The following is a 27,776-nucleotide window of genomic DNA, read 5'->3' on the forward strand; positions in this document are numbered from 1 at the left end:
TAATCATTGGATTCATGCCCTGTGTCCAAATTGAAACTACAAACCTTCAGTGGGTTTGGAGATAATGGTGAGGGTTCCTTTAAACTGATTAACCTTAAACAAAACAGCAAGTCCTGTGTTTTAAAATTCTGTGCTAAACTGTTCAATTTTCAAGAAAACGAACTCTATTTTGACTATTGCAATCATTGTGAAAGCTATTATAAAATTGTTATTTATGATTGGTACTTATAGAGTGTGATAGGAGGCTAGTGTGTTACAAGAAATATAAAATCTATTTTTCACAGGGATGTGTCAATATCTTGCTCATGTCAATGATGGGGGAAAGCCTGAGGTAAGTGAAACAATTTGTTATTAGAAACAATAGGCTGAATTTTCCCATATTTTTGCTAAGTGTAAATTTCAGGGAGTTTCATGGAAGGATTCCCTTTGTGCATTCTGGTGGCTTTTCTCACATAATTCTCCACAGCTTGCTTTATTAAGTATGTTTCTCATATTTATAATACCACTGCCATGCAAATTTTTGCTCAGTAGAGGTGGAAGTGGTTGCTAGTATTGGGACCTTCTGGCGTTCAAACTGTGGGCACCATGTTTAAATGCCACTTGTGTACCACTTCAAATGTTGCATGCCAGGAACTACCCTTTGTGTGTTGGTGTACAATTTGAATTCAGCTCTTTTGTCCACATTTTCATCAGAGCTGAGTTAAGGTCTGGATGTGTGGCACCCTTATGGAACCCAAATGGAGCCATGGTAAGCAGGTTATTATTGAGTAATTGCTGTTTAGTGGCACCTTCTATCATTTTGATGATTGACAGTAGACTGATTGGCTGATAATAAATGTATTTGATCTGTTCCACCTTCCATGGAGAGAACACACTTGCCAAATAGAATCATAGAAATGTACAGCATGGAAACAGACCCTTCGGTCCAACCCGTCCATGCCAACCAGATATCCCAACTCAATCTCGTCCCACCTGCCAGCACCCGGCCCATATCCCTCCAAACCCTTCCTATTCATATACTCATCCAAATGCCTCTTAAATGTTGCAGTTGTACCAGCCTCCACCACATCCTCTGGCAGCTCATTCCATACTGCATGAAAATATTGCCCCTTAGGTCTCTTTTATATATTTCCTCTCTCATCCTAAACCTATGCCCTCTAGTTCTGGACTATCCGACCCCAGGGAAAAGACTTTGTCTATTTATCCTATCCATGCCCCTCATAATTTTGTAAACCTCTATAAGGTCACCCCTCAGCCTCCGACGCTCCAGGGACAACAGCCCCAGCCTGTTCAGCCTCTCCCTGTAGCTCAGATCCTCCAACCCTGGCAACATCTTTGTAAATCTTTTCTGAACCCTTTCACAACATCTTTCCAATAGGAAGGAGACCAGAATTGCATGCAATATTCCAACAGTGGCCTAACCAATGTCCTGTACAGCCACAACATTGACCTCCCAACTCCTGTACTCAATACACTGACCAATAAAGAAAAGCATAGCAAACACCTTCTTCACTATCCTATCTACCTGCGACTCCACTTTCAAGGAGCTATGAACCTGCACTCCAAGGTCTCTTTGTTCAGCAACACTCCCTAGGACCCTATGCAGCACCTCGCATTTATCTGAATTAAACTCCATCTACCACTTCTCAGCCCATTGGCCCATCTGGTCCAGATCCTGTTGTAATCTGAGGTAACCCTCTTCACTGTCCACTACACCTCCAATTTTGGTGTCATCTGCAAAATTACTAACTGTACCTCTTATGCTTGCATCCAAATCATTTATGTAAATGACAAAAAGTAGACGTTCCATGTTTTTTGGTGGCTGCCAATGTTGCAATTATTGGCTTGAAATGTGTGGTTGGTTTGGAGCACAGGTCTTCAGTGTGAAAGTCAGGGTATTATCGGATCCACAGAAGAAGGCTATTTGGCTCATGGTGTCTGTGATGGCTCTCTGCTAAACTAGCTCACACTGTCCGAATCTCCACTTTTTGCCTGTAGCCATGCAATTTTTTTCTCTTGAGATAATTATCCAAATTTTTTTGTAGGCCTCAATTGAATCTGCCTCCACCACAATCGCGACCACTGTTTCTGCTCCAAGAGACATTGGACTAGATTTTCGTATAGTCAGGAAGACTCCACCGGACCTTTTGAAAATGAGATGTGGGACTGGATTTGGAAATCCTGTCCCTCTTTCTTATTGTGTGCAGTTCTGGAATCCACATTATAGGCCAGATGTGGTTACATTAGAGAGGTTGCATTAGAGATATTGCTTAGTCTGGAGGTTCTTAGCTATGAAGAGAGATTGGATAGACCAGTGTTGGTTTCCGTGGAGCAGAGGGAACTGAAAGGGATGGGGAGGTAGTGGTGGACATGGGACATGATTGACATATATAAAATTATGAGGGTATAGACAGGAAGGGACATTTCCCTTGAAAGAAAGATCATTGACCAGGAGGCATAGATTCAACATGACAAGCAGGAGATTTAGAGGGGATGTGAGGAAAACACTTTCACCCAGAGGGTGTTGGAAATCTGGAACTCACTGCCTGTAATGATGGTAGAGGCAGAAACCCTCACAACATTGATGGCGTATTTAGTTGGGCACTTGTGATGCCTAGGCATACAAAGCTTTGGGCCAAATGCTGATAAAGGGGATTGGAATACTTGAGTGGTTGTTTTGATCAGTGCAGACTCAATTGGCCAAAGGACCTTTTTCTGTGCTGTAGATCTCTATAACTCTGTAATTGGAAAGGACATGGCTCACAGAGGCAAATTGGCAATCTGTTTCGCCAACAGATACTTGGCGATCCTGGTGGTTGCCAACAGGTGTTAGGAGAGCCTGGTGGATGTGGTGGTGGAGAAGAGGACCATCCTCTTTTCACAGGGTCACAAGTGGAGTCTATGGCACTGCCCAATGTAGTCAGAGATAGCAACTTGGGTCAGTGAGGTGTCATCATTCTGAATGAAAGCACAGCAATGCCACAGGTGAATCAACTTCTGCACTCTGTAAGTATATGTCCTCCCAACTTTTCTCTCTCTCACATTCAGTCTAATTATTCTATGGCACCTGTCTTCTACCAAGATACATGGTCTATCATTTTCACTATTGCATGCAGCGTCTTTCCTCAGTGACTAAAACACATCTGAAACTACTAACCTTTCCTGCGTTCAGCTCTTCAGTAAATTTATAATGGGAGGATAACCAGAGAGCAGACAAGAGTTCCTTATTATAGCTTTGGCAGCCACAATCCTTCTGACAAAAAAAACACTGATCAAAAATCAGTCTCTTTTTTTTACAGTATATTCTTTGTTAAACTAATTTGTATATGTTAGCATTCAAACAAACACCTCTCTGGAGTCAAAACATCTGTCGAGTATTTGTTACAAGAATCAACTTACAATTAACTATTTTAGATTGTTATGTAATGTGTAATGATGTAGGATTAATAAAATATCTCAGAGGTGATGATCCTCTAGCAATGGCGATTATAATATAGTAGAATTTCAGTTTCATGTAATGGGGACCAATATGGGTCTCAAACCAGTATTCACAACTTAAGTAAGAGCAAATACTGGTTATAAATAATGTGTTGTCTAAAACAAGCTGGGAAAAAAAGTCAGTGAATGAGCAGTGGCAGTCATTTAAGCAAATATTTCACAGTGCTCAGCAAAACTTCATTCCAATCAATAAGGACTCAATGAGGAGGATGAATCATCCAAGGGTAACAAGGCATTATCCGACCAAAAACTAAGTCACACAAAGTGGCAAAAAAATTAGTTGTAGACCAGAGGATTGGTATTTTTAAAGGATCCAGCGCTGAATGTCTAAAAAGTGATTAAAAAGGGAGAAAATTGATTATGAAAATAAATTGGCAAGAAATATAGTGTGAGCTGCTGCAGGTATATAAAAGCAAAGGGAGTAGCTAAAATAACCCATGGAGAATGCAACTGGGGAATTGATAATAGGAAACAGGGTAATTGCAGATAATTTAATCCAATATTTTGCATTGATCGTAATTGTGGAGCATCCGAAAGATGTCAGATAAGAAAGGCTTTAGTGAAAATAAAGATCATGCAACAGCCTCTATCACAAAGGATAAAGTATTTGATAAAATTATGAGACTAAAAGCAGACAAGTTGTCAGGACCTAATGGGCAGTGACCAAGGGTTTTCAATAAAGTAGCTGCAGGGATATTGGAGACATTTATCAAAATATTCCATAATTTACTGAATTCCAGGAAGCTTCTAATGGATTGGAAAACTGCTAATGTGATGCTCCTGTTCAAGAAGAGAAGGAAACAGAAAGGAAGAAACTTTTGGCCAGTAAGCTGAACATATGTTCTTGGGAAAGTGTTAAGAATCAGTTATTAAGGAAGAAATAGCAGGACATGTAAAAAGCTTAATGCAAGGACTTTCCTCATTCCTGAAGAAGGGCTTATGCCCGAAACGTCGATTCTCCTGTTCCTTGGATGCTGCCTGACCTGCTGCGCTTTTCCAGCAACACATTTTCAGCTCTGATCTCCAGCATCTGCAGTCCTCACTTTCTCCTTAATGCAATCAAAATCAACATTGTTTTTTGAAAGGGAAATCATATTTGACAAACTCGCTAGAGTTCTTTGGGGACATAGCAAATGGTTGATAAAGGGGAACAAGTACATATAGTGTGTTTGGATTTTCAGAAGGTATTCAGTAAGGTTCCAACTTAAAGGTTATTGAACAAAATAGGAGCTTGTGGTATTGGGAGTCATGTATTAAATGGATTAAGGATTAATTGACATACAGAAGATCATGAATTTGGATTAATGGTTCTTTTTCAGGTTGCAAAGACATAACTAGTACTCTGTCTCAAGGATCATTCCTATAGTCTCTTTTCTTTACTATCTATATTACTGATGTGGAGGAGGGGGCAGAATGTAATGCATCCAAATTTGTTGATGATACAAAAATAGGTGGGAGGACATGAAGTGATGAGAACATAAGGAATCTGCAATGGGATATAGTTTGGTTGAAGTGAGTGGGCTCAACCTTGATAGATATAGGAAAATGCATGTGTTTGTGCATTTTGGTTAGAAGAATCAAAAGGCAGACTCTTATTTAAATGGAGAGAAACTATAAAACGTACAACACAGAGGAGTCTGGATGTTCTTGTATATGAAATATACAGGTGTAGCAATAAGATGACAAATGCAATTTTGACCTTTATTGCTAGACGTTGGTGCTTAAAAACTGGGAAGTCTTGTCAGACTGCATAGGGTGAGATCACACCTGGGGTACTGCATACACTGTTGGTCCACTTATTTAAGGAGACTGTTCAAAAGAGATTCATGAAGGTGATTCTTGGGATGAGGTTATTTTATGCAGAATGCCTAAACAGATCAGTCCATTATTCATTAGAATTTAGAAGAATGAGGGATGATCTTATGATATACTCAAGATTCTGAGAAGAGTTTCCAGTAGTAGGAGAGTCTCAAACTAGGGGCATAATTGCTGAATAAAGGGACACTCATAAAACTGAGATGCAAAGGAATGTCTTCTCCTAGCGGGTAGCGACTGTCTAAAATTTTAACCCTGGAGAGTTGAGGCATCTGAATCACTGAAAGCATTTAAAGAAAAGGTAAATAAATTTTGAAATTTTAGGGAGTCGACAACCATGCTGAGCTGGCACAGAAGAGGAGTTATGGTTAGGAACATTTCAGGCATGATCTTGTTGAATAGCAGGGAAGCCTAGATGGGCCGAATATCCTACTGTTGCTCCTGTTTCTTATAGCTTTACATTCAATGTCCTTATTTTTCCCCTGGGAAGATTACTGCCACTCTCTCAGCTCTTCAGTGCTCATCACATCCCCTTGTCACCTGTTCATATTACAAGCATTTTGGGATTATATAATACAGTCTGGGATGCACTGAAAGCCTGCCCTAACTTCCCACCAAGATTGATTCAAGCATCAGAACTTCATTTTGAGGAGGTCTGTAATCTCGTGGAGGAATGTGTTGTATCTAAACTCAGCCACAGTCAGGGGCTTCCGTCATGTAGTCATCAGAGTTAGTCATCACCTCAGTTCCTAGCAGCCATCCCTGCGAGGCATCCAGCTGTTGGGATGAAGTAAAATTAATCTTCATTGTGGAGCACACTATAATCATCCCAAAGATATCAGATAAAAAAGGCTTTAGTGAAAGTAAAGATCATGCAACAACCTCTATCACAAGGGACAAAGTATTTGACAAACTTAAGAGGCTAAAAGCAGAGTTATCGGGAAGCTGCTATGGCAGGATCCATTGGTGATGGTTCCATTGATCCAAATGGTATTATCAGAAATAAAAGAGCTTCTTAGCAGTGTGACTGGTTAGCAGTTCAGTACACGTAAATGATACTTCATGATGTCACTTAATATAGTCGGACATTGATATCTGCAACAAGGAGGAGCAGGGGTATCTCTAAATGGAATTCAGACATATTAGACCATATTTAGATACATGTAGCTCAAGCCAGATCCACATAATTGTAGTAGAAAATTAAAGTATGATAAGACTAATGAAAACATGCCCCACAACCTCCAACTACTGCAGCATCTAAGAAAAAGTGTTTCAAATAAAAGTAAGATCTGAAGTCCTTAGAGTTCAATATGACAGAAAAGCAGATCTGTACCGTTGTGTAGCCTCTGAGACATTTGGGATGTGTTTGGGAATTGTGGTTCAAAGGTGAGACTTTAAAGGTTGCACGTGAGATTTCTGCTTCACAGAGATTACTAGGATTCATTTGTAATTATCAGTGACATAATTAGGATTGCTTGTGGCCAGAATTCTAATCTGCTTAGTTTGTCAATTAATCATGTGCCCATGCAGAGTTTTGTGATTGCAGAAGTCTTTCACCTTAAATCTGAGTGTCTGATTAATACAATTTCCCCTTGAAGGGTCATTTGGATCTCACTCCCATAGTCAAAATAAACATACACTGCCCAATCTGGGTATGCTGGCAACTATTTTTCATATTTGTCATGCAGTTGAGATCTGATTGAAGATGGAGAACTTTCCAGATGATACTCAAAAAAGTGAGTTGCAGACTCAGCATATTATTCTGGGTCCCCCCATCCATAAGCCCCACTAACATCCCTCTTCCTTTCTGCACTGTCAACCGTGTTAGCTTTGAGCTCCCTACTTTCCTATCCAACCATTTTATTTAATTATTCATTTCTCCATTATTACGCATTGGGTCCTAGGACCACTGCATAGCCATACCTAATATAGTGGTCCACTGTGCACTCCCATCAAAACTAATGCACTAGTGATTGTTGATGGCCCTTCCCTTCTGAAGTAGTCCATGCCCATCCATGCTATAGTGACTCCTATTCTTACATCTAGATTGATTGATTGATTGATTGTCCCCTCTGCATTCCAGCAAAATAGCTCCAAACTCCACACTCGTCCTACCTAATTTCCCCAAACAGCGCTGTTCTCCAATAGGTCCCCTTCATGTTTACTGCTCAGAAACTTTAGGACTGACCCGGGTCCACATCCCAGCTCAACTTGAAGGATAGTCTCGACTGAGGATGGTCTAGCCCCTGACTGATTTGTATGCAGCTTCCTGTCTAAATTTCAGGTAATCTTGGTTTGGTTGGATTTGACCTGAAGGACTGACAGTGGCTAAAACCAGGAAAATAAGGATATGGATCCCAAGATATTGATGGCACCATGTGGCTGACTGATCATTTTGATACCTCTGGGCTGAGATTGGAAAGTGGCTTTGACTGGATAATTTGACATTGGTTGGACTAAGAGCTGTTCTCCATAGACTTTCAGATATGGTTGAAGTATTTTGGTTGAGACTTATGCTTTGTGACATATGCTGTAAAGTGTCACTGACGTGCACAGTGCTGTGAACCAATGTTTGCCCCCTTAATCATTCAGTGCTGGCAAATGTGACAGGCTGACTGGATTTCTGTCTACACTAAGCAGCACGTAAGACAGAATCGCTGTTAGTCTGTAAGTTCTGAATGACTTGGCAATGAGCTAAAAGGAGAAGGCCAAGGCAGAGATGCTGTAAGCATCCAAGTAAGCTCAGAATGAGTGTGTTATTGAGTGCCAGGAAACAAATTAAGATCGCTGAGGTCCACCTTGTACTCCATCATCTCAGCCATTGCTCCTCAGGAACTAGGGCATGGTGGCAACGGGGTTGGGGAACTGGCCTGCACTCTAGGCACCCCATCTTTACAAGGAGAGAAGGTGTTGCCAGAAGACACCCAGTCAGAGGAGGAAGCACACCTTGATCCTTCAGAACACTCCAGATATGCAGAAGTGGGTACTGCCGATACTGGAGATTAGAGTCAAGATTAGAGTGGTGTTGGAAAAGCACAGCAGGTTGGGCAGCATCCGAGGAGCAGGAAAATTGACGTTTCGGGCAAAAGCCCTTCATCAGGATTCCTGATGAAGGGCTTTTGCCCAAAAAATCAATTTTCCTCACTCCAGATATGGTCAGGCCTCCATTTCTACACTATCTGCAATCATCTGACACTTGGAATTTGCGGCTGTGTAGGGTTCACTAGTCTCTGGCACGAAGCACGTATGGACCATCCGTACACAAACATCCCTCAGAGTTGCTCAATCAAACTCTAGGGCTAATAAGCTTCATGCTGAGCAGGCTCCCTCCAACTGTGGAATTAAGGACTACACCAAGACATAGTGGAAGGCAGAGAAAGAAGAAAGCTTATTTGAGGGACCTTGGTGGCACTGGTAACAATGCATTGTACAGTATTTGTTATGTTTCTAGAAATTTCACTGTTTCAACCTTACATCTGTGTAGACCAAAATGTATTTGTGCCATCATAATGCCTATCCTCATGACCACCCAAGAAGAATCATGGATTGATGCTGGTTTTTGAGAGACTTTGAGAGCATGTGAAAACAAGGTTAACAATGCATATAAAAAACAGTAGGTACTGCTGTGACACCATGACCCCATATCCTACAACATCCTTAATCTTTTCCTAGCTTCTGTGTTCAAATGTCTTGATGTGAATGAGCTAGTCTACAATGTCTGAGACAGGGAAGTGCAGGGAAAACAGGGTGTAATTGCATTAGGACAAGCAGGGATAGGGATGCTGCAGGTCATTGTCCTGCAGGGTGCATGGGTCAATGTGAAATGTTTTTCTTTAAAAGGTCTCATATCAGTGAGTCCTGTATCTTGTCCTTTACAGATCATTAAATTTATGCTACCACTCCAAATGTGGTTACAGCCATTTTTTTGCAATCACAGACTTTCAATTTCCAGCTTAATAGAAGGTTACTGTGAATGCAATTCAACCAGAGGCTTCCATTCTCTACCTCCACATGCCAATGAAACCCCCAAACATCCAGATCATCTTTCTGGCAGCCCTTCAGGTGCAGCCTATATGATTTGCATCTCCTCAGGTCCCTACTAAAGCTGACTACTTCAGCCTCACTTTCTCATCTCCCCCTAACCCTCTCAAGTCATATAAGGTGGCAAAGCAAAATGTGGTCACGCACTGTCCCCCCTTAAAGTCTGGTGCTCCTGATCATGGATAACAACCCCCTTCCCATCCATGCTTTACTATGCTACACTCCCCACCCTTTCCCCCCACTCCCATTTTAAATTCTTTTGCTTGCTTTGCAACTGTCACCCCATCTTTCCCCAGGCTGAAATCCTGAAGAATAGCCTGTTAATTCTCCTTCTAGCAGGTCCCTTGTCCCCTCAGCATTCCCAACTGTCCTTTCCCATTAGTGGCACTGGATGGTCTCAGAAGACAGACCATGGCCCACACCCATGAGGGACCTAACTACATTAACCCTCCCATTGTGGACCAGCTTTTATGGAGCCACTGTTATATACTCCCCAGACTGCTGAGACCTTAAGCCCCTGATTGAGAACACCCTGACCAGATGCCTGACTATGGCCAGTCCCTGGGGTGGTATCAGAGGCTGCCCTTAACTTATTGTGCCAGGACCCCCTGAGTGATAGTTGTCTCCAGTTATTTCAGTGAGAACTATTGCCCTAAGACATTGAATTGTGGCTACTTGCTGTGCTGCACATGCAGTATATAAGCTGCTGGCACATGGAGCAGCTGTAGAGACTGATGTAGAGCACCACTGTGCAGCAAGATATCCACCCCGATCCCATGACTGAGGATTGCTGACTGGCAAGTCAAGCTGCTGGTTGAGTGACACATTAATTGGCATGGCCAAACAAGGTGAGTATGCAGGTATACACTGACTAAATAGCACTAGGAAAGCACCCTGGTAGCCCTGAGATGCAGCCTAGTCAAGGCTATGAGCTGGGTGCCTGTTCATGCATCAAAATGTCCTTGTGGCAGTCTTTCAATGCTTGTTGTGGGTGCACTTTGAAATACATAAAAGAGTCAGTGAGCTGCTCCCAACATTGAGATGGGTCTTGCCGGACCTGTTGTCCAGTTCTGCCACAAATCTCACTATTGCCCACACTGCTGATACTTCATAAGATTCTGCCCTGTACATCTATGCACTTTGTCAATAACTCTTCAGGCATAAACTGTCTCTGCAATATTTCCCACAACTTGTTTGTCACATTTAATATATGTATACAGTTAAAAATAATCACAGAAACTCAATGTTTTTACAAAGTCCTTTAGGGCTTTGGCCACTAGATCACAATCTATCAAACTATATAGTCAGAAGATAATACACAAGTTGTAAAAATAAGTTAGATTAAACTAGTCAAATTGCTCCCCATTGTTTTGCTTTTGAGCAGTGAATGCAGATATGAAAAGATATCCATCTTAACTTGTGCGTATATTTCTGAAAAAAATTTTTTTACTGCTTCAGCAAATCAATATTTCTTATTTCTGAGACTACTTTAATTTGCAGGAACTGGACAAAGGGTCCATTAGTGGATGGAATTCCAAGCATTACCATTGAGAAACTTGCAAGTCATGGAGCAATCTCCTACGTACGCTGGAAGGCTCATAACGATTGGGTGTCAGAGGTAATGTGTTGCAGGGTAAATGAGCTGTCAAGAATTCTGACCGATTAATTGAAAATTAAATCTAGTTTTTTCTTTTCACAGATTAAATACATCCACTCTATCAATAAAGTTATATCAAGTTGCAATGAGGAAACGACTGCTCTAGTCATAGGTAGGATGTGCAGATGAATTAATGTGTTAGCATGTCAGAAACATTCATAACTCCCTTGAGCTCCTCAGGGCAGTATCAGAGTCAAATCATTTTCAACTGCTTCACCAATGTTTCTGACATGAAGTCAGGAGTGGAGCTGTTGGTTAACTCTTCCACTGTATTCAGCTTCATTCATAACTTCTAAAATAGTGAAAAAACCATACTAGCCACAGTAGGACCTGGGTAACATCCAGGCATGAGGGAGCAAATGGTAGGAACCAGTTGTAAGACCCAAATGTTGAGTATTGACTGCTTCACACAAGAGTTTGCTTCATCACTATTCCTGATTTTCTGAAGTATGTGTGAAAATTGAAGTTTTAATAATTTTGTATTTACAAATGATGGAAGCATCGTACATCAAGTTGCCAAATATTCATGTTATTATGCTATTTTAATAATGCTGAAACAAGATATTAATTGTAGGTGAACTGTTAGAAAACTGGATTGGCCAAGCTACTGAAAAATATGTATTTATGTTGCAATTTGAACATTTGAACTTGATTCTGTTAAAACATTGAGTTGTGCTTTCATATGCTGTTAGCACATGTACATCAAAAGTTATTGAAGTGAAGTTTTGCAAGGATGATATATTGCCAGATCAATAGCTTAAAATTCCATTTCTAAAACCATTAATTGGAGAACATCAGCAATTTAAGGTCTGTCACAACCATCTCAAAAATGGGTAATAAATGTATCCTTCCAACTCATCAATGTCCTTACAACTAAAATAAAACTAAGAATATTGCACAGCAGTTGCGAAAATGAAAATTTACATTGTCTAGATCCTTTCTTGACATTGTACTTATAAATATGCATTATAGGTTGTGTCATAGGTACAAAGTCCATTCAGCAGAGGATGAAAGAAATTCAAGATGAAGTCTATAATAAGGACAGGCACCCCCAGACAGGAGTGACTGTTCTACAGAGAAGACAGAGTTGTGATGAAGCAGTATTTTTAATCTCCAAAGGAGCAAAAACCTTTGACTTCTGCAAAGAAAAGAATGTGCTTGTTACAGGAGGATTAGACAGAATAATTCGAATGTGGAATCCAAACTTCACAGGGTAAGGAAATATATGTAAAATCTAAAGCCTTGAAAGCATTATGTCAGTGACTGTTAGGCTCCATGTTCCTGTATGAATTAATAATAATTTCTACACATTACATTCAAGTTCAAACTACCGGCATTCTTCAATAGGTTCAGTCACTGAATTACACAATCTCCCAAGAATTAAAAAATCAAACAATAAGCATATTGCACAGCAATTGCAAGAATGAAAATTACCATTGTTTACTTTCTAGACATTGTCCCTCCAAATATACATTGTAGGTTGTATTATAGGTTGTTTATGCTATTGATTATATATGTATATATATATTTGATAATCTAAATAGATGGGTTCTAAAATTCTGCAATTGTACTCTGCATTTCTTTTGGAGTTTGCATCTCCCAGTGAAGTTATGTTAAGAGATTTGAACAATCCCTATAGAATTCAAAGCATTAAGTATTACAAGAAGAGACAAAGCTATCAAGATGGATGAATGTTTCAATGTTCAAATTAACTGCTCAGTTTGGATAACATTTCCATGGACTTTCAGATGTGTTGGTACAGAGGGATATTGCATATATCCCATGAAATGAACAATATGGTATTTCAGATTTCCATGGTTTTCCTACACACCAAGAACAGCAGGTTCACGAAGCTCACCATTACCTTCTCTAGGGAAATTAGGTTTCAGAAATAAATACATTCTACCTAGTGATGCCCACATCTCATGAATGATTAAAAGAAAAAGTCTGTTTTTAAACTGGTTATAATCTTTGAGTTAGAAATAGGGTGCATTAGCACTGCAAGTGCCCTTAGATCTCAAAATAAACACAGTATTGTTCTGACTGTTGTAGAGGAGCATTTCAGTGCAAGATGGGGCAGTTGTCAAAGTTTGTGATCATGTTTTTCATGTTGTCCAAGCTCAGCTGTAGCTGCAAACTGTGCACCTGAGGAACACAAGGAAGAATAGTAAACTTAGCCAACTCCTTTCTGCTAATACAGTTAGTGAAGAAATCATCTGAGTGCAAAGCTGACAAGTGCATCCCTGATTCGTCCTTCATCCACCACATTCACACCACTTAGCTTCCCTCTGTCATTGACCATCAAAACACTCATTGAACCAAAAAAAACTTTACTGAAAACTAGCACAAAATAACCCTTCCCAACCAAATTTATAAATGAAGTAATGACAAATTTCAAGCAAAAGTCAAATAATCATCCTTGGCCCTGTCCAACTTGTGTTTTTGCCTGTCTTTGCCCTGCTGTGCAGTGCTATCCCATTAACTGCAGCACAGCAGGTGAAAAGCAGTTGACAGTTGATGGAGGAGACTACCTTATTAAACTACTTTTAGTAGTTCTGAATCTAGAAACTGCAATCTGTAGCCAGCCCGTCTCTGATGATGATGAAATCTATGGATCAAAGCTCATGTTTTTTGAGGCATATTGTATACGGAAACTGAGATTGGAAATCCATCCTCTTAGGAAAAGTGAAACTGGTTAGAGCTGTATAAAGGGACACATAGCCATCCAAAATCAGTAGTAACAGTTGCGGAGTCCAGTGGCGCAGTATAAGAAAGCTGAAGAAGACAGAGGCCAGGTTTAGAATTAAATAGATTGCTGCAGTTGCTGTTATTACTTGAAAATTACACCAGTGTTTCAATGTCATCTAGATCAAGTTGAGGAGATTTTCTAGACATCTGTTAGTTTTTGGTGAAGACCATATGTGTGGAACTTGGATTGGTCATATGTAACTCTCAGCTGTGGATCAGGCCACATTGTAAAAGGAGATGACCTATAAGTAATAGACTTACAAGTCACTTCATAAAATCAGTATCAATTGTATATGCCATTTAATGCTTAATTGATTGTTTATAATTGACTGCAATTTTCTTGTTAATTCATGTTTAACTTGTACAGATTTCCAGATATTAGGGTGTTGACTTTGTTTGACTTGTATAGTAAATTATTTTCTGTTCTTAAACCATGGAATCTTGTGGGTTCATTCTCTTCGTAAATAACTGGGATTTCAAATTTCTTCTGCAGGTAAATTACCTGAAAGCTGGCTACCTGAAAACAGCCAGGTATTTGAAAACCAGAAGTGTTTATAATTTTCCAAGCATAAATTTTAGTTAAATTAAAAAAAAACTTATCTGGACAGTTTGGTTGGGGGTGTATTGGCACAGTGTGAGTCCACATTAACGTCTGGCTTTGCTGCTTCATGCATGTGAAGGTATAGTGCATGTGAGAATAAGGGCTTACACATTTAAGACGAGATGAGGAAGAATTTCTTTTCTCAGAAGATTGTAAGTCTATGAAATTCTTTACCATAGAGGGCTGTTGAGGCTGGGCCATTAAGTATATTCACAGCTGCAATATACAGATTATTAACATGTACAGGAATCAAAGGCAGAAAAGTGGAATTGAGGATTATCAGGTTAGCCACAATCTTGTTGAATGGTGGAGCAGACTCGATGGGCTCGATGACATACTTTTGCTCCTATGTCTTAGACACTGCTGTGTCATAGTCATAGAAATGTACAGCATGGAAACAGACCCTTCGGTCCAACCCGTCCATGCCGACCAGATATCCCAACCCAATCTCATCCCACCTGCCAGCACCCGGCCCATATCCCTCCATCCAAATGCCTCTTAAATGTTGCAATTGTACCAGCCTCCACCACATCCTCTGGCAGCTCATTCTATTCATGTACCACCCTCTGCGTGAAAAAGTTGCCCCTTAGGTCTCTTTTATATCTTTCCCCTCTCCTCCTAAATCTATGCCCTCTAGTTCTGGACTCCCTGACCCCAGGGAAAAGACTTTGCCTATTTATCCTATCCATGCACCTCATGATTTTTGTAAACCTCTATAAGGTCACCCCTCAGCCTCTGAAGCTCCAGGGACAACAGCCCCAGCCTGTTCAACCTCTCGCTATAGCTCAAATCCTCCAACCCTGGCAACATCCTTGTAAATCTTTTCTGAACCCTTTCAAGTTTCACAACATCTTTCCGATAAGAAGGAGACCAGAATTGCACACAAGAATCCAACAGTGGCCTAACCAATGTCCTGTGCAGCCACAACATGACCTCCCAACTCCTGGACACAATACTCTGACCGATAAAGGAAAGCATACCAAACACCTACTTCACTATCCTATCTACCTGCGACTCCACTTTCAAGGAACTATGAACCTGCATTCCAAAGTCTCTTTGTTCAGCAACTCTCCCTAGGACCTTACTATTAAGTGTATAAGTCCTACTAAGATTTGCTTTCCCAAAAAGCAGAACTTCACATTTATCTAAATTAAACTCCATCTGCCACTTCTCAGCCCATTGGCCCATCTGATCAAAATCCTGTTGTAATCTGAGGTAACTTTCTTTGCTGTCCACTACACCTCCAATTTTGGTGTCATCTGCAAACTTCTTAAACAGTGGCACCATGTTAGCCAACCTACAGTCTTCCAGCACCTCACCGTGACTATCGATGATACAAATATCTCAGCAAGAGGCCCAGCAATCACTTCTCTAGCTTCCTACAGGGTTCTAGGGTGCACCTGATCAGGTCCTGGGGTTTTATCCACTTTTATGCATTTCAAGACATCCAGTACTTCCTCCTCTGTAATATGGACATTTTTCAAAATGCCACCATCTATTTCCCTACATTCTATATCTTCCATATCCTTTCCCACAGTAAATACTGATGTAAAATACTCATTTAGTATTTGCCCCATCTCCTGCGGCTCCACACAAAGGCCACCTTGCTGATCTTTGAGGCACCCTATTCTCTCCCTAGTTACCCTTTTGTCCTTAATGTATTTGTAAAAACCCTTTGGATTCTCCTTAACTCTATTTGCCAAAGCTATCTCATGTCCCCTTTTTGCCCTCCTGATTCCTCTCTTAAGTATACTCCTACTTCCTTTATACTCTTCAAAGGATTCACTCGATCTATCCTGTCTATACCTGACATATACTTCCTTCTTTTTCTTAACCAAACCCTCAATTTCTTTAGTCATCCAGCATTCCCTACACCTACCAGCCTTTCCTTTCACCCTAACAGGAATATACTTTCTCTGGATTCTTGTTATCTCATTTCTGAAGGCTTCCCATTTTCCAGCCATCCCTTTACCTGCGAACATCTGTGCCCAAACAGCTTTTGAAAGTTCTTGCTTAATACTGTCAAAATTGGCCTTCCTCCAGTTTAGAACTTCAACTTTTAGATCTGGTCTATCCTTTTCCATCACTATTTTAAAACTAATAGAATTGTGGTCGCTGGCCCCAAAGTGCTCCCCCACTGACACTCAGTCACCTGCCGTTCCTTATTTCCCAAGAGTAGGTCAAGTTTTGCACCTTCTCTAGTAGGTACATCCATATACTGAATCAGAAAATTGTCTTGTACACACTTAACAAATTCCTTTCCATCTCTATGTTTGGAAAGTTAAAATCCCTGACCATAACCACCCTATTATTCTTACAGATAACTGAGATCTCCTTACAAATTTGTTTCTCAATTTCCCTCTGATTATTAGTGTTAGAAACAAAATTCAATAAAACTTAGACGAGACCACCAAAACTGGAAACAAGACAATTTATTCTACGATCTTACAAGAAAGGACTCCAATTGCAGAAAGCAATTAAAGTGATGATTATTCAAACTATTACACAGTTATACTTTTGAGCTATGTGAGGTCACCAACTTCTGATCCCTACATTACCCAATCTTTCTTACTTTTTTGCCTCTGCCCATCTATGCTCCACGCCCATTGCCCCCTTCTTTCCAAGTTGGCAATTTTCCCCCTTTTCACGTGCTGTCATAAGGCAGCATCTCGATGTTCCCTTTGTAACTTCTTTCATTGTCCACAGGTACATTCCGTTCTTGTACATTCATCTTAACAATGTATCTTTTTCGTGCTTCGCTTATATGTTTCAGTAATCTTAGCGTTTTGCTGAAACTGTTATTTTAAACATTATGGTAAAAGGAATTATTTTCTTTAATAAATCTATGTTAAAGTTAGTTCTTAATTATCCATAATTATGCTGTGAAAAGTAGAGATACTTTTCCCTAAATACCTGCAGAGTTAATAGTTCTCTTGTACCCCTTTTCTGTATGCTTTTTCTATATCTGCAAAAACAACACTTTTCCCCATTTCTAACAACTTCCCCATTTCTTTTCTTTTACCATTTGTTGTTTTTGCAATTTTAGTTTCTGCCCTCTTTTCACTCTATGCTGCAGAGGTTCACAATCTTGCCATTTCTGTCCTTCTAAGTCTGTCTTTTTCAAACTCCAGGAGTAATCCGCTACTCTCTCTTTCTTGCGCTTGTATTGTTGTCCTCCCAAAGACATTACCAGCTGAGTGATTATCTATTTTAACACATTGAATCCTATCAGTAAACCTACAATTATTAGTAATACATGTATGCCTAAATTAGCTAACCATTTTCCCCAACCGGTCAGTCTCCTGTCACCCATCCCCATCTTTCATCTTTTCGGAGTTCATCCGCAATTTCTCTTATATTGTACTATTTCTGCCTTATCTTCCACTATGGAAGAGGTGTCTGGGATGAAGGTGCAGCATCCCTTACCAATCAGTGCACAAGTTCCCCTTTTTTCGGCCAAGAGATAGTCTAAAGCCATTCGATTCAGTAAAGCTGTTAGTCTTGTTGCTATCATTTCGATGGTTATGGCTGATATCTGGGATTGAGTTTCTCCCATTGCGCCGGTGGTATCATTAATTAAATTTTCAAGGGCAGCCGCCAGTTTCTGTATTTCCACCCCTGCCCTTGTAGTGCTAAAGTTTGGGAGCAGTGTCCACAGCAGACGGTCTCCTTCGGGGACCTCTCGGGTCTTATGTCTTATTCCCCCCCCCTCCTTTCTTAGGTTGGGCTCATGTTTTTCTATTCGGAGGTGAGGGACTATATAAGCAAGGTAACAGCAACCACTCTAGCCTTTCTTGTTTTAAGGCAATGCCTCATCAATTTCATTACATGCATTTATTTCTACACATTCGGTCACACGAATGTATTTTTCCCTGGGAATAAATGGATAGGCCTTCAGACCACATACCCAATATTTCCCGTTCAATACTTGGGGAGTGTTCGTGGCAGAAGCTTGGTTGGTATGGACGCAAGATGATTTTCTTAATTGGAAAGGTGCAGTGTCATTCCGATTACAGAAACAGGTGGTGTTTACTGCTCCTTTTGGTGGGGAAATTCTAAGGCTATCGAAAACACCCTGGGTTTTCAGGGCTAGCCTTGGGAACCATCCCGCAAAGTTATATTTGCTCCTTTCAGATTCCCACTTTGTATTATTTAAGCCCGAGTCAAATTGTTGTACATCGTACATTTCTCTTTTGGTGAGCGGTATTACTGAGGGGGGGATCCCAGATTCACCATGGTGTGGGACCTCTGCACAGACCCAACAGTCGGCAAGTCCCTCTTGTTTGGCATAATTTTGGCATAGTGTAGTGAAGTGATTTTTCCCGCTTCCTTGAACAGTTAGTACTACTAACGTGATAATACTATACCAGTACCACCCATCTCTGAACCCTGCCTATCACCCTATCTTAATCTTTTAGGCGCCAGGGAGAGGTGAGTCCACGCAACCCTTACAATCAATACAATATATATCTCATCAAACATTAAAAGAGTCTTTTATCTTAGTTCATTCCCTCTTTCTCAGCTTAACTTTCAGAGGGTTGTCTGTAGGATGAGCGTGCCACTCCGCCAATGGGCGTTCACAGGACCTTTGACGCAAGTGTGATGACTCCACCCTTTCTCAGCAGTCCGGATAGCTGTCTCAGTAGTCAGGAGGGTTAGGAATGGTCCCTCCCAGCTCGGTGGAGTTTGGTATCTTTCCAGGTCTTGATCAGGACCCAATCATCCGGTTGTCGAACTTAAGTGGAGGTATCTGGGTCAACAGACCCTTCTTCCTAAGGATAGACAAGGAAGAGCCGAGCGCCACAATATAGTTCTTTTAAAAACTTATAATTGAACTCTACAGTTGGTAATTCCCCTCTTCCACCCAAAAAATGTAATCCAAAACATCACCTTATAAGGAGAGAGGCCTATATCACATCTAGGAACAGTCCTAATGCGTAGCAATGCGATAGGTAAACATTTTGTCCATGGTAATCGAGTCTCTAGGACTAGCTTAGATAATTGCTTCTTTAAGATTTGATTCATTCGTTCCACCCTCCCAGAGGAGGGTGGGTGCCAAAGGGGTGTGGAATTCTTGCCATTACTTCTTGTAAGATCTTGGAAGTAAAATGGCTACCTTGGTCTGAATCTATACTTTTCACTATTCCATATCATGGGATGATATGTTCAAGGAGGGTTTTCACCACTCCTTTTGAGGTGGCTAATGACATTGGGAAATCTTCCACACACCCGGTTAAGTGGTCTACTAAGACCAACAGGTACTTCTGTTTTCCCACTGGGGGTAGTTCAGTGTAATTCATATGTATACTTTGGAAGAGTCTCACTCCTGGGTTCCTTCCATCTTTGAGCCCTTCCCTTATTATTTTATACATACTTAGAATCAGTGTAAATTGTCCCATCCCGATTCTCTAAGTGTTTTAAAGCTTGATTTAATGGGTACAATTCACAGGTCCGGGCTGACCATATGTTTGGCAGCCGGTCTGCCACCACTGTTTGGTTTTTGTTACCGTCCACTACTGCATATCCATTGTGTCTTTTTCCTTCCACTACTCTCGACGATCCATCTATAAACAATCTATCCCTGTCATGTAAAGGTAGATCTCTCAGGTCCTGTCTAATTTTGGTTTGATACTCTATGATATCTAAACAGTCATGTTCTAATTCTCGTTTGTCTAGAGGGTCTCCCTTCCATACGAAGGTAGCTGGGTTTAGACAGGTGTCTGTTGCTAACACCAGGTCATCTTCTTCCATCAGGATGGCCTCGTCAACCATCTCCCTGCCTTTTGGTTTAACACAGTTCTGACTTGATGGGGGGGTACTAACTACTATAAGGCTGCTCCATCTGCTGTCTTTGCAGCTCCTAAATCTTTTAGTCCCTTTTCCCCCTTTGCAATAAACAACGGGGCACCCTGAAGATCTAAAATTGTAGGTATTAGGGAGTATATCACTGCTCCTTGTGGATTCAGGGTCACTTCTTTAATTACCTCATCGACCAGTCTATTTCCCCTTACTTCCGGTTCATTCCCCTTCTGATGTCCGTTTATATGACTCCAAACGCATATTTGGAGTCTGTACATATTGTTCCTTTTTTGTTTTCTAAGGTTCTGAGAGCTCTTTCTCGGGCATAGAGTTCACAAGTTTAGGCTGACCAGCCGTTAGGCAGTCTTTCAGCCTAGATAATGCTTCCCTCTATCCCGTCTACTACAGCATATCCATTCTGCCTTTTACCCTCAATCATCCGGGAGGACTCGCCGATAGACAACCGAACACCCGCATGCAACGGTACATCTCTTAAGTTCATTCGCACTTTAGTCTGATATTCAGTAATATCAAAGCAGTCATGTTCTGGATTGCCAAGGGCCACCCCCCTCTCTCCGCCACAGAAATGCAGCTGGATTCAAGCAACTTCTGTGACTAACACAAGGTCATCCTGTTCTATTAAGATTGTCTCATATTTCAAGATCCAAGAGTCTGTGAGCCATTGTCCTGCTTTCTGATTTAGTATAGTCCGTACCCGATGTGGGATGCTGACTATTAAGGCTCCCCCAAAAGTAAGTTTCCGACTCTCCTCTACCAATAGACTGTTGCTGCCATTGCCTGCACACACTCTGGTCAGTAATGTATCTTTCCATTCTTTAATTAACAATGAATTAATGCAGTTCATATTTTAAATTAACCATGAATCAATATGACAGGTCACTGAGAATGTGTGAAGGAATCCTGCCAATTAATATTGATTCAGGCTAATACAATTGATTTATTATAAATATTAATTATTAATTATATATATTATATAATTCAGGGTGCAAACACAACAAGTGACTAAAACATTTTAAAAACTGTAATCGCGCAGTTCTGTTTGTTTACCAGTCACTTGCGACTTCTCACCCTGTTTCTGTCATTGTTTTTTTTTCGAGCACATTCATTTTAAAGAACCTCAACAGATTCCATCGCACCATTTGCAGTTAATTCAATCCCCAATTTGGTGACAATATCTCGTCATGAGCGCAAAACTGACTCTTCATGCCTCTCATCACAAAACTGTCACCATAATCCAATTAACTTTTTCGTTCCCACTCCCTTTGGCTTAAACTTTAAGGATGACCTTGCTGCCCCCGTTTCCTAGTCATATCGACTAGGAAAACTACGTCCTCTTTGTAAGGCCCCACCTTTAAATTTATCAAGAGTTCCTGGTGGGTCCCTGGGGGCAGGAACTCCTGACACCCCTATTTTTCATCAAGGTTCATAAACGGCACTGCCTTTAATTCCTTTTTCGGATCATGACACTCTCTCTTAAAGTGACCTGTCTTTCCACAGTAATAACATCCCACTTGTGGGGATTTCCACATTGATCCTTGTTCCTGTCTACCAGGTGCCTTAACATCTCCTCCCTTTATTTTCAACATGCTGCCCGCCACCATTCCGGTTTCCTTCTCTTTTGAGTTTTGTCCTTTTCTTTATTACCCAATGTTTTGTTTAGACCTTGATTTTTAAAGAAACATTGCAATATTTCTTGCTCCCTGTAATCTCAAATATAATTTATCAATTTATGCTTGTCTAACTTTAAAGCCTGTTCCTAAATATACATTTAGGAATCTTACTTGTGTGTATGTATGTATTACAAATTCATTTATTCAGTGCATACAGTTCCCAACTTTGAAATCCACTATAATTACCTGGTTTTAGTCCCTTGATCCAAAATTAGTTTTCTTAAGTAGCCCTGACCAGTCATTGCTCAATTATAATGCTATAGGTCGTTTAAAAAAAAACTTCTAATGCATGAATAATGGCCGAATCCAAGGTCACCGATTTTAACCATAGGATTTTCTTTTTTTTTGATTTATTACAATCTAATGTTGAACCGAGACTTCAACTGTCCTCCACAAATCGCTTTTATGTAAGGACAAAAGAGATTAGTTAGAAACTAATAGTAAGGTAGTCATGACCTGTAAAAAGAACAAGAGTTAACATTTTATTTCATAATCTTGCAAAATCCTTAACATTAAAATAAATCATATTAAAATTTCCATAATAGAAATCAGATTCAAAACAGTCCCAGATTTCAAGTTCCAGGGAACATTCAATCACCAACAAGCAAATGTGCATTCAGACTGAATCACAAAGGGTTAAACGTTCTACAGCTCTTTTCTCTCTCTCTCTCTCTCTCACACACACACACACACACACACACACACACAGACACTTTGAGCTTCCCGCAACGACTCCTCTAGGTTTTGAATATTTTTCTGGATGCCTGGCTATAAATTAGTTATGAAGTGTACCCTCAGTAGCCCTTCAGCTACTAACCCTTCTGACACGAAGCATAATCTGATTCCTCCTGACTGTAAGGCTGTTTTCAATTGACATTTTATCAGTTTTTTGTCATTTCCTCGCGTCCGAGGATTTTACTTCCAATCTCTTAACATTTTTCCTAAAGGACTGTCCGTTGGGATGTGGTCCTCGGACGTCCCTCTCATGTCTCCTTCGACACTTAAACAACTAATATTCAGCTGTTTGTTTATGTAATTTAATTAACCTTACTGAGATCCGGTGTCACCTTCTTCCACACCCACTTCAGGGTCCTGACCTTCGCGTGGGGGATTTCCCCTCTTAACAACCAGTCTAAGGCTGGGTGGTCGAATCAGGTAGACACCTCACTCATCAGATTATTTTAGCCAATTAAATACCTTAATTTCTGTGTTGCCAATTCCCCGTACTTCTCGTACATGCCCGACCACCAAGGCAATACTTAAAGGTCCATTTTCATTCCTTGGTCTGTGCACAAGAGTTACCTTGTTGAATGTCCCCAGTCCCCAGGCAATACTTGGCAGCAACCACCCCGTTGCATGCCCTAGACAACTATCACTACCTATCCCGGCTGCCCGCATACCCGGGTCTTATATACACAAGAGTTGATCTGACCAAGCCGCCGTGTGTCAGCGCGCCCTGTCCAACTGTTGCTTGCCTCGGTCGCCCGGAGATATACAGATATATCTTCCGCCATAAGCCAGCCCACAGCAATGGCAGCAACAACCGTTACTTGCCCCGGTCGCCCAGAGATATATATATCTTATCGGGTTTTGTGTATAAGAGTTACCCAACCAAACCCGCTGCGTGTCAGCGCGCTCCGCCCCGCGGTGATGGCAGCAAATACCGTTGCCTACCCCGGTCGCCCGGATAATACTTATTCAAGACCTTTTTCTTACCTGGGTCCTGTGCACAAGAGTTACCCAACCGAACCCGCCACGTCTCAACCCGTCTTGTTTCCAGGGTCTCTCAGTCCGGATCTCGCTCGCCCGAGCCACTGCGGCAAAGAGGGAAACTAAAGACCGCCGAAATCAGCGAGGTACACCTTCTCCATTTTCCCAGCAATTGCCGAGCGACCGGAGCTTGGGATCCTAGGACGATCACCCAAATCTGTTAGAAACAAAATTCAATAAAATTTAGAGACCACCAAAGCTGGAAACAAGACAATTTATTCTACAATCTTGCAAGAAAGGACCCCAATTGCAGAAAGCAATTGAAGTGATGATTATTCAAACTATTACACAGTTATACTTTTGAGCTATGTGAGGTCACCTCTTCTGATCCCTACATTACCCAATCTTTCTTACTATTTCGCCTCTGCCCATCTATGCTCCACACCCATTTCCCCCTTCTTTCCCAGTTGGCAATTTTCCCCCTTGCACGTGCTGTCATAAGGCTAAACTCTTATCTCGATGTTCCCTTTCTAACTTCTTTCATTGTCCACAGGTACATTCCACTCTTGTACATTCATCTTAACAATGTATCTTTTTCATGCTTCGCTTATATGTTTCAGTAATCTTAGCTTTTTGCTGAAACTGTTATTTTAAACATTATGGTAAAAGGAATTATTTTCTTTAATAAATCTACATTAAAGTTAGTACTTAATTATCCATAATTATGCACTGAAAAATAGAGATACTTTTCCCTAAATATCTGCAGAGTTAATAGTTCTCTTGCTGTACCCCTTTTCTGTAAGCTTTTTCTATATCTGCAAAAACAACACTTTTCTCCATTTCTAACATTAGGAGGTCTATAATACAATCCCAATAAAGTGATCATCCCTTTCTTATTTCTCAGTATATACTGGAGGGGGCAGCTTGAAACTTGGTTTGTCTCAACTTTGTCATTTCTAATAACTTGCAGATTTCTAACTAAACTCTCCAGGTTTGGAAATTCACAAACTGATCCCTTTTGAAAAGGTCACTTTTCTCTGAGCTGTAATAAACTCTTTCTAGGAGATAAATCAAACTGTATTCTATCATCAGTACTGGTGTCTTCTGTACTGAATTAAAAACTTCCTTAATCCTAGATTCTTCTGAACTGAAAACAAAGCTAATGGCCTTAAATATTTCCCTACCTGTATTAAATTCAAGAGTATAAACAGCTTTCCATTAATACCATAGGCGATTGCCAACACCTGCTTTCTGACAAAATTCTAGATTTAGCCACTATTTTGGAATATTTTAAAAGAAACCCCTTTACAGAAGTAACAACCACCATCTCCCTGTATTTTAAAATTCAATGTCAAAAGTGATATATATGTATATAAATTATACACCTTTCATCACCAGCACCATGAAGGTAGTTGTGACATTGAGGTAAATAATGGATCGGTTGTGATGACATCACAAAGGGTCAAAATTTAAATTAAGAAAAGGAAGGGGATGTGGTTTGATCTTTATTTGAAACCTAAAGATCATCTGGCAATGAGTGAAGTCGATGCTGGAGGTGCATTGGATCTGTTAGTGCAGGTATCAATTGAACTATTGAAGGAATAGTCCTGTCCATGGAGCTGGCTGTCACTACAAGCTGACTGCCTAAAGGTTATGAAAAACAGTTGGAGGTTTATTTGGTTGAGTACTGATAATTAGGTAAAACTTTTGATTGTTATGTATTTGAAGCCTCTAAACCTTAGTTCTTTGTGTTTAAATTCCCTGAGGTTGAATTTGTGATGGATGCCTATTCCATATGTGGCAAACAGAAAATCAATTTTCATACCTTTCTTCGTAGCTTGGATTGGCTCTTTAACTTATTGATGGGATTCCATTTGTGTCCATTCTGTGTACAAAACTTGTCTTTTGCTATTGCTTTCTTTGCTTCTCTTAATCAATTAACTTATCTCCATGGTACAAATTCAGTAAAGCTTTCCTTCTGGCACCATGTTAATTGGAGTGTCTGTCATGGAAGCAGATTAAGATGCATTATAACTATAACTTCGACTCCTGCTGTGCATTGAGAACAGTTTTTCCATATTTGTATCTAGTGTCCTTTTTCCATTTCCATTTCATTCTCTCCCCATCTACCAACAGGACTGATTATTTAACTAGAGTCAAGGAATACCACTGGGAGGCAGAGCAGGCCCTGCAATGTTAAAACCAGAAGGTGTTTATGGAGACACATTGGAAGAGAGGATGGTTTTATGACACTTTTTGAACAACTCTTGTTCTTCCAGCTGCTGCAAGTTATACATGGATTGTGTCAGACTGACTCATTTCTGAGTCACTTAATTAGTTTGCTGTTGATCTTTTTACAGACGACCAATTGGGAGGCTGACTGGCCATAATTCACCCATCATCTTCCTCAGTATTGCTGCAGGGGACAGGAGGATATTTTCAATCTCGGTAGACAAGATAATTAAGGTTTGAAAGTGACATTCATCAATGTTTTTTTAATACTGTATAATTTTATTCAATCTTGCAGAAAACATCCTGTAAGAATATAGAGTATACAAAGAACATATGTGTCATTGGGAGGGAGATTAACTAGAGCCTTTCTATAATATTTTCATTACCATCATGTCACATATGTGACATGATGGTACTTTCAATATGGATCACAAAGTTTTAGTATGATTTGTTGAGATATGTATTTGACAAGCTAAAACATTGTTGAGCACATTTTTTGTGATGATGATTCATTCGGAGACCTACCCATACTTATGTGGAGTTGTGATGGCTGCTTTACAGCACTAGGTAAAAATCTAGGGCTTTTAGTTTCTTTTCATTTTTCCTTCTAACCTCTGTTGGCAATGGAACAAATCTAGTTTATTAACCTTGGTTGATTTTAATAGCTGAGTTTTAGGACCTCGCTGGGAAGCAGTTGCTAGACATTAAGTTAAAAATCACACAACACCGGGTTATAGTCCAACAGGTTTAATTGGAAGCACACTAGCTTTCGGAGCGACGCTCCTTCATCAGGTGATTGTGGAGGACTTGATCGTAACACAGAATTTATAGCAAAAATTTGCAGTGTGATTTAACTGAAATTATACATTGAAGAATTGATTGTCTGTTAAGCCTTTCATCTGTTAGAATACAATGATAGTTTCACTTCTTTCATGTGTAAATCACAAAACCCTTTTTTTTAAAGTTGCATTCTCGGGTTAGCTGTTAACAATGGTGATAGCTAGACAATATGTTGAAGGTGTTAGCCCCCTGTGTTCTCTGTCTATGACCTGATGTTTAGATTGATTCCAATCTAAAAAGTGAGATAACAGAATTTTACATAAATTCATGCAGTTTTCGAGCTCCGAGTTCTACATGAATGTATGCAGTTTTTGATGTGAGTGTGTGTGTCTATAAGGGTGTGTGTAAGGGTGTGTGTGGGTGTCTGTGTGTATCTGTGTCCGTGTATATGTGAGAGTGTGTGTGTGTGTGTGTGTGTGTGTGTAGTGCAATGGTGATCACCTGTAATGTGACATGAACCCAAGGTCCCGGTTGAGGCCCTCCCTATGGGTACCGAACTTAGCTATCAGCCTCTGCTTGGCCACTTTCCTCTGTTGTCTGTCCCGAAGTCCACCTTGGAGGATGGTCACCCGAAGGTCCGAGGCTGAATGTCCTGGACCACTGAAGTGTTCCCCAACTGGGAGGGAACCCTCCTGTCTGTTGATTGTTGTGCGGTGTCCATTCATCCGTTGTCGTAGCCTTTGCTCGGTTTCCCCAATTTCAGTTAATGTATAATTTCAGTTACATCACACTGCAAATTTTTGCTATAAATTTTGTGTTACGATCGAGCCCTCCACAATCACCTGATGAAGGAGCGTCGCTCCGAAAGCTAGTGTGCTTCCACTTAAACCTGTTGGACTATAACCCGGTGTTGTGTGATTTTTAACTTTGTACACCCCAGTCCAACACCAGCATCTCCGAAGCTAGACATTAAGATCACCTGCTACCAGACAAACAGATGGAATGGTCCCTAGCAGTCAGAAATGAATATAAGTGAAAGGGAGAGCAATTCCTGATTGATAGAGGTAGAATGAATCCTGAGGCGGGGAAGCCAAGATTTCCTTGCAGTGTCTCTTCAAGAATTGAAATAATAACTTCCTTAACTGAGTCTCTGTGCACTTCTTGGAGTTTTGGTCAGGCATAGAAGCCATCTCTGAAGTGTCAG

At 40.5% G+C, this 27,776-nt stretch overlaps 1 protein-coding gene across 1 annotated transcript in view; it reads left to right on the forward strand.

Moving 5' to 3' along the window:
* The first annotated feature begins 12,018 nt into the window (after window positions 1-12,018).
* The window catches only part of LOC122539249 (WD repeat-containing protein 49-like), a 92,828-nt gene continuing 77,070 nt past the window's right edge, over window positions 12,019-27,776 (forward strand). Inside the window, exons 1-2 of the mRNA XM_043673951.1 lie at window positions 12,019-12,224; window positions 25,921-26,026. Of these exons, the coding sequence (XP_043529886.1) occupies window positions 12,019-12,224; window positions 25,921-26,026 (312 nt within the window). The remainder of the gene's footprint in view (window positions 12,225-25,920; window positions 26,027-27,776) is intronic.

Source organism: Chiloscyllium plagiosum, chromosome 32, assembly GCF_004010195.1.
Source record: "Chiloscyllium plagiosum isolate BGI_BamShark_2017 chromosome 32, ASM401019v2, whole genome shotgun sequence".
Classification (NCBI taxonomy): Eukaryota; Metazoa; Chordata; class Chondrichthyes; order Orectolobiformes; family Hemiscylliidae; genus Chiloscyllium; species Chiloscyllium plagiosum.